General features: G+C 42.4%; 1 protein-coding gene across 4 annotated transcripts in view; it reads right to left on the bottom strand.

Annotated features, from left to right (window-relative positions):
• The window catches only part of Ca10 (carbonic anhydrase 10), a 501,450-nt gene that overhangs the window by 104,753 nt on the left and 384,821 nt on the right, over window positions 1-11,876 (bottom strand). For all 4 annotated transcript variants that reach the window (XM_029484238.1, XM_021177199.2, XM_029484237.1 and 1 more), the window contains one exon: window positions 2,542-2,727. In XM_029484238.1, the coding sequence (XP_029340098.1) occupies window positions 2,542-2,727 (186 nt within the window). The remainder of the gene's footprint in view (window positions 1-2,541; window positions 2,728-11,876) is intronic.

Here is an 11,876-nt window from a genome sequence, read left to right as displayed (position 1 = left end):
TTTCCTTTCCTTCCTTCCTTCCTTCCTTCCTTCCTTCCTTCCTTCCTTCCTTCCTTCCTTCCTTCCTTCCTTCTCTCTCTCTCCTCTTTTCTTCCTTCCTTCCTTCCTTTCTTTCTTTCTTTCTTTCTTTCTTTCTTTCTTTCTTTCTTCATTTATTTTCTGAGATAGGGTATTGCTGTGTAGCTCAGGCTAACTTCGAGCTTCTGACCATCCTGCTTCTGCCTCCCTAGTGCTGGTACTCCAGACATCCATTCCCATGTCTGTCTCTCTGGGAACTTTTCAACATAGATTCTTTGAAGCACCTAGTCCCTGTGGTCTGTAATAGGTCTTGGAAAATTAATATGCTGAGATTAAATCATTATGTATCCATTAAGGCTTTGAGATGTATTCAAATGATAAGTTGTTAATGTACATGTTACAAATCACCCTACTTAAACATTGGAGTAACTGAAGCAATGGTGTAAAGATTTTAGCCTAATAGCCATCTGTTTTTTTACCCACTCATTTAAATAATGTTTCTACTTAGAAACAGTGCTGTGATAAGCACTGAAATGTGACAGTGCAGAGGGAGAAAAACACAAAAATAACGACAGTGAGCAAGAGAATCAACGATAAAGTCACAGCAAATCTTAAAATAATGCATACTATCGTAAGGAAGAGTTTATCTTTAAAGATGCTCTACATGAGACTGACCTCCCTCAGTGTCTCTGAATTGTTAGGTTTTGCCCTGCTTTGGTTATATTTCCTGCCATGTTCTAGTTCAGGAGAGTGTTCTTTGACTTGGCTCCTTTTTAGCAGGCATCTTTAATCAATCCTTACACATCTCCTCCTACAGAGAGAATCTCATACTGCAGCTGAAGCCTGTTGTCTAGGCAGCCATTATTAATAGATGACAGATCTATGAGCACTGTCTCAAGAACACAGTGCCCTGACATGTCTGGAGGCCCTTTTCTCGTCCCATCCCTCATTCCCTGCTTTATCCTTTCTTTTAAGTCTATCAACGGAGAACTCCTTACATCTAGGATCCCACTAAAACTTTAAAATATCTTTGAGAGGTGTCTAAATTGTGCCTTAGAAGGATCAAGTGATGTCCCAAGATTACACGGTGTGTATCAAAGCAGGGGCTACAAATTCAGATCCTTTGACTCCAAAGCTGATGTGTTAAAATTACTCTCCATAGCTTCTCTCCGTAGCTCAGTTCAAAGGGTACCTTCTGCATGAAGCATCTCATGACCCCTTCAAGTAAAATGTGCCACCCCTTTTTTTGAGGCTGCCAGGGCCTTTGTACATCTCTATTTCAGCATGCCATTATACTTCAATGATTTGAATATAGTTCCTTTTGAACTTCTCTGGGGCAAGAACTCTTTTCTTCCTTTTTCATTTTTAAATCCTTGTATTCCTAGTAATGAGTTGAGTCCCTAAGCTGACTCACAGTCAATGTATTTTGGATGCACATAAAAATCTAAGAGATTTCTTAAACTTGTGGCCTATTTGATGGCACATGACCTTACTGCATAAAAAAAATTTCTAGGTTTAACCATGACCTTAAGTAGCAAAATAAACAGACCATATATAATCTTCACTTTTGAAATTTTCAAGTCCTTTTGACATCAGTTATTGAGGACTCTTACTAGCAACCTCGTTGCTGGTTACTTAATATATGAGGACCCTCCTTGCTCCTTAAGTTATAATTGTCCATGCATATAAAGAGTGAACAACAACAACAACAAAAAGAGTGAACTAGGTCAAGTGTTACCTCTCAGATGAAATCTGGTTAAACCTTATCTCTTATCTCATCTGAAACTGTGGTTAGCCGCATTGTTTTGGTTTAATTTTTTGGTCTGGGCTGATGGTGGCCCACGCTCACACTCATCATCAATGGTGTGACACAGTGGCATTTCCTATTCTGTAGACAGCCAGGAAAACTCTTCAGTTCCTTGACATTGATTTCACAGTGCATTATATATCTAGGCAGATAAGACCCACTTTACCAGAAGGGAAGCTATGCTGTCATATGGGATGCAAGATAAGCTGATTCTCAGAGAGGTAGAAGTAAAGAGGCACAGAAAAGATGAGGTTAATTAGTGCTCTAGGAGAGTGATTTCTCAACCTGTGGGACATGACCTCCAGGGGTCAAATACCAGATATCCTGCATATCAGATATTTACATTACAATTCATAATACTAGCAAAATTACAGTTATAAAGTAGCAACAAAATAATTTTACTGTTCAGGGTCACCACAACATGAGGAATTGTATTAAAGGGTCACAGCATTGGAAAGGTTGGGGACCACTGCTCTAGGACATGCCAGGGCATGAGAGCCCCAAGACACCTATGCTAGCGTTTCAGAAGGAAATATTGTTTCACTGTAGCCTCTTCTGGGAAACCAAAAACCATAGCAAAAGGCACACAAAGAAAGGAGGCACGGATTTTCTTTCTCAGGTTCAAGGGAGCCTTCCCATCTGTTATTTCACTGTTATGTAGGCGTGGAATCCTACAAGTTGGCCCTAAGCCTTAGCACTTTGGCAGGTGCACATACCTCCCCGGAGAAGGCCTGTCCATTGAGGAGGTGTTCAGACCCTTGGCTGTCCTCACTCCCAAAGTGTAGCCGGATCTCTTCCAGGCGGTGACTGTATGTCATGGGCCCTCCTGAAATATTGACCAAGTGCTCTTTGTCCAGGCGGAGGGAGACATGCCTTCCAGTGTTGTACATGGTCCCACTGACCTACAAGGCAACGGGAAACATGTTAGACAAGTGTTTCTATTTCTTTCCAAACCCAGAAAGGCTTATGGCTGACCCATTTACATCTTCTGCTGATGACACACCAGCATCTAAATCTGTGTGTAGAAGGACGTTTTCCTTCCATGCCTGGCTTCTAAGGTACTTCTGATGAGTCATAAGTCACATATATCATTCAGGAACTCGAAGGGAGGGACTCAAGAGATTTTTTTTTTTTTTTACCAGCCATGACAACTATTTTGTAGATTGCACCTTATAAAAATTAGCTTGTCTTTCTCATTGTAGTTGCTTAGAAGGCAGAGATGGTATAAAAGCTAAAAAGCACCATCTCAGGTATAAGAAACCAGAGAATGCCATGAGGAGAGTTTAAGGGAACCACATGAGAGATGAGAGAGCCCCTGTAGGTGACCAGGGGTAAACCCCAGTGGGAGACTGCTGAACTGTCAAGTGCCAGGCACTCAGTCCAGAAAGGTTTTGGTTAGGTTCCTCTCCAGTCTCAGTGGCAGATATCATGCAGAGAGTTCAGGTCATCACTCAGAGAACATAGCCTCAGGGCTAATCTGAAGGGAGTCACATGGGACCCCGCATCTCATCTCACATTCAGAATATTTCTCACTCAGTCCCATCTCACTTTAGTTCCGCCCACTACCAAACTTTCTGTTTCTTCTTTTCCCTTCTTTTTATTTTTCTCTTTGGACTGTCCATGCTCAGCTTCATTTCCTTGTTCTCCACTGATTGGCAAGTGCAGAGCTCTGCACCTTCAGTGGACATCTGTCACAAGTTCTTGCAGCCTTGTTATCATTGAGATCCCCCACATTTCAAGAAACCCACTCATCAGAGTTATCTAATGTGCCCAAAGAAAAGCATTGCATATTTGAACAATACTTCTGTCAAGGCCCATGTCCCATGATCATCTTCATTTCTTCCAGTGTTTCAAAAATACATGGATGCAAAGCAAAGAGCCCGAGTCTTTGATATCAAAACATTGCCAACTCACTTCTTGTCAGCGATGTAACTTTGGAAGACTTATTTAATGTTATAAAGTGGAAGTTCCATGAATATACAATAGACATAACAGAATTCCCTCCTGGGAACAAGAGTTGGGAAACACAACAAACCTATAAGCCATCTTCAAAACAGTCAAGTGACAGACCTCACTCCTACTTAGTAGTCACTTTAGATATAAAGGAATCCCATTTATATGAGGTTTCAAAAGCAGAATAAATTGTAGAGGCAGCAAATAGACTAGAGATTGCAGAGGTTAGGGTCAGGAAGAGAATGAAAGTTAGTATTTGGTGGACATAAAGTTTCAACTTGGCAAGACAAAGAGTTCTGCAGGTGGGTGGGGTTGAAGGGTCTGCAGTGACATAAGTCTGTTTAATATTGCTTAGCTTAAAAATGATCTGGATGTCAAAGTTTAAGTAAATGATATTTGTATGGGTCAAACATTTTCATTTTCTTCCTTTCTCTCTCTTGGCTCTTGCACAATGTCTCACTGATGCAGAAGGGTTCTCCCTCATCTCCCTTCCACTCATCTTCCCTTTCCAGGACCTGGTAGATGATAATGGTAATGAAACCTCTGCTTTCAGGTGATCTTTCCACTTGCCTCTCTCTTTGGACTTCTATGGATTAGATATGGAGAACAAACAGCTCATCTTAAAGACTAAAAAGCAAAACAGAATCAGGAGAATCAAAACAAAATTACTGTGCCTTTTAGTTCTCTATTTCCCAGATTCCCCTCTAAAACACATTTGAATCTTCATTCATTCATTCATTCATTCATTCATTCATTTTCATCCACACCTCCACTCATTAGCAATCTATTCATTCATGTTCAGAAAGGGTCACTTATTACTGGCTGTGCTAGGAGCTTGGGATCCCACAAGGAGAATGCATGGTCTTTGTCTTCACAGAACTCATCCTTGCTTATACAAGCTCCCAATGCGCAGGCAGCTGGGGGAATATATAACATATACCATTATGTTATTACAATTAGATGCAACATCTCCTTATCTCTAACCTTCCCCTAGACAATGAAATAACATTAATTTGTATTAATCATAAAAATATGTGTAGCCAGGGTATGGTTTGTTGCACTTTAATTTAAAAATAAAGGCTTGACAATGTTATGTATGGTAACCAAATCTAACAGTACATCTGCACTGCAGTAATTAGCACTGCACTGATGTCACTTTATCTGCAATGCTAATTACTGTGTTTCCAATGAATGGCTTTAGTGCACGCACAGCATGCTGGGAGAAGTTTGCTTTTGCACACCAGGAAGCAGACATGAGTGGAGAAGCCAAAGCTCTGGGAGATATCCAGGTTGCTTCTGACTGCCCCACAGCTCTCTTCTTTGTATGAATCCATTGCAACATGAGGCAAGAGGTGGGAGTGTATGTGTGTATGTATGTGTTTGTGCTTTACCCATTTGAAAAATTAAACAAATTCAGGGAGGTTGACAAGGATTCAGTGAGTTTCCCAGAATCAACACACAGCTGGCAGGGGACAATTTCACATGAAAGCTTGGCGTGGGATGTGATTTCTTCTGCACTCTATAGATAAGGCCTCATGCAGTTCTTGGGTTGTGTGTGTGTGTAATAATAGGATTGATTTTTAAGAACATGGAATTGGATGCTAGGCTGCTGTTCATCTTAGGATGAAGACTGGAGAAGACCTTGTTTTCCCTACTATAAATATTTATATTGCTTTAAGACTAGTTGGAGTTCTTGTATTAATGGAAGCAGAACATATATACCTATTGAGATGGTATATCAAGAACATAGGGCCATATTAAAATAAGGTACTCTTGTAAACCAAAACCAAATAATCAAACATAAGAAAGAAATTGAAATAAATAAGCAAAAATTCAACATCCTCAAATCTACCATGTTTATTTTATAACATTGGATGCCCTTGTAGAGCAAGCGCAGTTCTGGCACAGTGGTTAATGATCTGCCAGGTTTCTTGTTAGTGTGCTCATCTTCCAGCTCATTCTATGGAGAGTAGTAGATTAGAGGATATGAATTTGGTCAGTGCATTTTTAAAGTAAGTTCACTCTTGGAAAGTTGGCTACAGTCTTCCACTAGCAGATGGTGTCTCGGTGTGAATCCTTAGTTGGTGTCCACATGGGTGCTAAATTCTCAGCCCAGATTTCCTCTTTAAATCCCCACAATCTTGTCCTCAACAAACTAGTACCACTCTTGGTATCATACTTAGGCCTGGGGCATTTGCTTCTCTTTGGGTGGGAAGATGTCAGGCTAAACCATGTATGGGATGACAGCTTCTCACAGGGAAGGTCTTCTTTTTCTCTCTTCTGGTTGGGGAAGCAGGGCCTGACCCCAGTCTCTTGCTCTTCAAACCATGAATTTAACCAATGATCGCTTCCTTACAAATGACTAGGTGATTACTCAGCAATGTGCTATCACAGTGCTTTGATCAAGGAGCAGCTTGGCACTGAGAGACCAGGCACTGGCGTGATGTTTAGGATGCTTGAGATTTCCTCTAGTGTTAGTTAGGGTTGTTCAGAGAAGCAGAAGTGACTTCTATAGAAACATTCAGTCGGCAGGTGGTATACTAAGGACCAGTAACCTTGATCTCACTGGAGTTGAAGTGCATAGACTCAACTAGGCTGGCTGGCTGATACACTTCAGGGATCCTACTGGTTGTATGTCTTCAGCACTGGGGTTCTAGGCTTGGGCCACCACCTGAGTTTTCTTTGTGGAGTTCTGGGGATCTGAATACAGGTCCTCATCTTTGTGTACTAGATACTTTATTGACTGAGCCATCTCCCCAATATGGGATGTATTCATCTTTTAAATGTCTAAATAAAAAGAAGTAAACATGTCAAAGGTCCTTTGGACCCCATGCATGTAGGGCTGTAGAAAGCTAAGCCTGAGTGAGCATTACTCTTAGAGCATCCAAGATATTAGATAGTTCCTTGTTTGATGTAATACAAGGCTAATGTGAAGTGTTTGTTACATTTCCTCACAAGGGAGCCTACCTGAAGTATCCTGGGGTGAATGAAAGAATATTTCCAGCCCCATAAGTAGACATGCAGTAACATAAATGGAGTCATCAGAATAAACAGGATTCCTATTGTACTGAAGGTAATGTTGGCCACGAGACCTGTGCAGGTGTTGCTTTACTCTCTGCCTCTGCCTCTGCCTCTGCCTCTGCCTCTGCCTCTGCCTCTGCCTCTGCCTCTGCCTCTGCCTCTGCCTCTGCCTCTGCCTCTGCCTCTGCCNTCTGCCTCTGCCTCTGCCTCTGCCTCTGCCTCTGCCTCTGCCTCTGCCTCTGCCTCTGCCTCTGCCTCTGCCTCTGCCTGTGTCCCCTGCCCTTATGTTTTAAAGACATGGTCTTTCTCTATAAAGCAGGTTGGCCTTGAACTCTCAATTTACCTATCCTCATCACTCTAGGGCTAAGATTATATACACACACTATCACATCATGTTCATCTCTCTTCCCCTGTCTAGATGAAGAAACTAGGCACAACCAGGCTAAATAATTGCCCAAGGGCACAAGGGAAGAAGCAAGGGGACTACGATTCTTATCGTACTATAATCCAAGAGTCAAAGGCTTCTAGAATCTCAGAAAGCAACTTTTGAAAGCAATGGGGGATGGGGGGTGGGTGGGAAATAACACGACTTCTCAGTGGTCCTGTAGATGTCGGAAACTTACTCCTCAGGATCATTATGTTGACCAACACAGAAAAGGCAAGTATTGTATGTTCTCATTCATGTATGGATACCAAGAAGACTACCTTGTAGAAATACAAAATGGATTGGTGGACACTTGAGTGGGTTTGAGGAAAGAAAGAAATTAAAAATAGTTTAGGACAGGGAAGGGTGCTGTAGGAATGGGTGGAGGGAGCACATGGAGGCTAGGTGAAAGAAGGATTAAGGAATATGACCAGCATATAATGCAGAATGTATGTTAAATATAGTGAACTCCTCTAACTTGTGTGCTTGCTACATGTCAAACCCGTAGAGATTAAGAAAACAAGTTTATCCACAGTCTTTGTGTTCATTGTATTCTGTGTCACTGTGAAACAACATGTGGTGGGGAAAAGATGGATGTTGGCTTATGGCTTCAGGGAGCCCCAGTCCATTTTGGCAGGGAAGACATGCTGGTGGTCATGACAGTGGTCACTTGTGACAGAGCATCTGTTCCTGTGGTAGCCAACCAGGAAGCAGAAAAAGCAGGATGGCGTTAGGGATGAGTGTGGCCTTTGGAAGGCCGGCCCCTGTAATCTGTTTCCGCTACTCAGGTCCCTTCTTTTAAAGGCCCCACAGCCTTTAAACTGGTGCTTGGGAATGAGTGTTCAGAACAGGAGCTGGGAAGGACACTGCAGATTCAAACCATAATGATCTTTTTATGTGTTTACCTTTCTGTGTGGAGCTGGCACACGGGCTGTGCTTACTGGGCACACAGGAGTCCTGGCCTTTGCATTGCTGAGATGTGGCCTTACTCAGCAGATTGTGTCCTTGCTGTTGCCATAAAACACAGGACTAGAATCACACTAGGTGGAGGATATGCAAGACATCCCTGGTGGTGGCAGTGACCAGTACATTCTGGGTAGTTTTCTTGATAACAGTACACTTATTATCTCATCTAATGCTTACACTGACCTTGTGAGGGAGGTTGGCTAATCTCTTATCCTTAGATGAGCCTTAAATGGGCTAAAAGATTATACTTAAAATCTCTCCATGGGGAACTACAAGAGGCAGAATTTTCCTCCAGGATATTGGGATGTTCTACAGCTTATTCAGTGACTGAGCAATAAAGAGTTGGTGAAACTGTGTAGTTTATTTGTGGCTTCTGGAGTTAGGGATCAACTTATACAAAAAGTGACATTGATACAGATATGACAGAATGTGTTTAATTTGCCCAGGTCTGGGATGGACACTTTTGGGGAGCAGGATTTTAGTCCCCACCTGTTGAGAATTGAGAGATGGGTATATATGTCCAATGTGGGCGTCACAACTGAATGTCTGATCCCATAAGTGGGAAGGCCACTCTGTGCCAAGAAGGGTTAGTGGAAAGTGGCTGACAGCCTGTCATAAATTAGGTGTCTTTTCCTTGCAACTCAGCTTTCTTATTACGCATCTTTGACTGCTCTGCTGAGGTGTGTAATAGTTCTTTGCAATGTAATTAGTGAGTGTAAGAGATTTAAGAAGGCTGTTTAGCCTGGTTTCCTGCAGAGCCTCCTGATAGGACAAAGGGATGATTTGTGAAGACTGAATGCAAATAGCTGGGGGTGGGATGGGGGATGGACAGACAGGTTCTCATGGCACAGCGGGGTGGGGTGGGGGGCATTGTTCAAGGAAGAGGAGAGGTGTGGAAGAATCCACTGTAGCCCAATCATCCACAACACTGTAGCATAGTGAGTACACAGGTGTGTAAAACTGAGGGTCAAACAGAGTCTAGAGCTAAAAGGACTTCAGAAATAATCAAACCCAGTAAACCAGAAAACTGAGACAAATCCAAGCTAGCCATCACACCACCCCCCATCCCCTACTGACTTTGTTCATTGACCAGAGGTGCCATCCCTCATGGGTTTTCCTAAAATTCATATTTTAAAAAGTAAGCATACAGAGGGGGGTTTGCCTGTTGACACTGTTGCTCCATGGAGGGAGCAACAGTGTCAACAGGCCAGACCCAGCAGAGCTCCCAGGGACTGGACCACCAACCAAAGAGTACAAATGGAAAGACCCATGGTGCTGGCCATGTATGTGGCAGAAGATAGCCTTGTCAGACATCAGGGGGAGGAGAGGCCCTCAGGCCTGAGAGTGTTCAGTGCCCCAGTGTAGGGGAATGCCAGGGCGGGAGGATGGGAGTGGGTGGATAGGGGAGTGCCCTCATAGAGACAGGGGGAGGGAGGATGGGATAGGGGGTTTCCAGAGGGGAGAGCTGGAAAGGGGAAAACATTTGAAATGTAAATAAAGAATATATCCAAGAAAACAAACCAGTATACAAAGAATTAGGCTTCTTTATGGCATTTGCAAAGAAAGTAGACTTATTTCCACTGTTTCTCTTGCCTGTCTTTCCTTCCCTAGCCTCATGCCCATCCCAGGAACTTTCTTTACACTTCTGGGTCTTGCGCAATCTTTTGCTCCAGACCCCACACTTTTCTGAATACCTCTTTTTCCTTCTCATGATCTCCTACCTAGTTTCATGGTCTAAACCTACACGCAAACCCTCTTACCCTATTTATTTATTTATTTATTTATTTATTTATTTATTTATTTATCTGTCAACTAATGCAGTCATTGTAGACACTCAGAGCTCTAAAAGCAGACAAGCAGACCCAGCGCTACCACATCGGCACATACCCAGAAGACTACATCCTCCCACAGAGACCCCTGCACTTCCATGTTATTGCTGCATTGTTGTCTTGAGACAAAAATACCAGCCATTCAATTTTACCAATGAAGACTCAAGGAGCCAGATGCTGGGGTGAAAACCTGTGAGCTCAGAGAGGCACCCAGCTGACCTTTCTACTGTGCTGATATCAATATCGATATTGAAGGAGCTCCTTCTCCTGAGCTGTCTTAAATACCTTCCAACTCTAAGACCCTCCTTTTTCTTTACTTCTGTTCACACCCTGTCAGCTGGTTGATTGCTCTGCCTCTTGAGCTAGGGTTGACCTTGCTTAGCTCTTAGATTAAGGGTGTGTGCCAGGGCTAAGCCTTGGGATTCACCACGTGATCAAATACCCAGCAACACTGCATCATTCATAACAGCAAGGGGATGTAACCAGCCTAGATACCCAGCAACAGAAGAATGGAAAATGAAAATGTAATACACACATACACACACACACACACACACACCCTCTTAATCAGCTATATAGAAGCAGGACACTATGTGGACTGTGGTAGCACCCTCTGGATTAATTTAATTCCAGCATTTGGGAGACTTAGGCAGGCAAATCTCTGAGTTTGAGGCTCATCTACAGAGAGAGTGCCAGGACAGCCAGGGCTACGCAGAGAAACCTTGTCTTGAAAAACTGAAACAAAACAAAATAAAACAAACAAACAACCCCCCAGGAAAGTATGATATGTGCTGGAAAATAGAAGGATTTGGAGAGTATTACAAGAAGTGAGGTGATCCGGACTTGGTAAAACAAAAACCACATGTTCCCTTTCATATACTGAGTCCTTTCATTTTATTCTTTTGTTTTTCTTTTCCCTCAATTTTTATTTCAAGTTTCTAAAGCAATTTTGAAGAGAACTTTGTACATAAATAGTATATCTCCATCACTTCCGTCCTTCCTTCTCCCTTCAATTTGCCCAACATGACCCTATCTCTCTCTAATTCATGATCTCTTCATCGTCACCTATTATTGTCTAACACACACACACACACACACACACACACCCTACTGAGTCCATCTAGTATTGCTCATACATACATGTGTCCATGGAATGGACAACTTATGTGCATGTTTGTCCCTGGATTTTCCATCTCTTAGCAGCCCTCAACATCCTGTAGTTCCTCATCTAGGAATAGGGCATGTTAACAGGTGTGGCCATTATAGTGTTTCTATTCAGGGAAATTATTTCTGCCAATGCATACTGACTGAGTTTAAGGTAGTTCTAAGTACATACATAGTACTGGAGAGCTAAGTGCATGTACACAGTATTGGTATATTATGTAGAAAAACTATAATCCATAGAAAGATAGAAAGTAGTTACCCTGATACTTTCAGATGCCACTTAACATGGCATTATGCATCTAGATAGTGGACGTTACATGGTGCCTGTCCAAGTGCTTTATGTCACATAAGTTTTACTATAATGGTTAGGAATGGAGAGACTGGATATTGAGAAGGTAAAGACTATGGAGTTTTGGGAATGGGAAGGCTCATAACCATCATTCTTAACCCTTCAGGGAAGACAGAGAGAGGATCCTTCCTTAGCATCGCTCAATTTAATGTTCCTCTTATTCATCTGAGCCATCCTGTTTTGGGCCTGTGTAAAGACTAGGATTCTTTTAATCAGCCCCAGACAAAGAGATAAAACAATCATATAAGATGCTTACTATTATGTGAATTCTGCTGTTATAGAGGCCAGCCTGGTCTACAAAGTGAGTGCCAGGACAGCCAGGGCTACACAGAGAAACCCTGTCTC

Source organism: Mus caroli, chromosome 11 (assembly GCF_900094665.2).
Source record: "Mus caroli chromosome 11, CAROLI_EIJ_v1.1, whole genome shotgun sequence".
NCBI lineage: Eukaryota > Metazoa > Chordata > Mammalia > Rodentia > Muridae > Mus > Mus caroli.
Note: the sequence above shows the minus strand (reverse complement) of the source record. Positions and strands in the feature narration are given on the sequence as shown.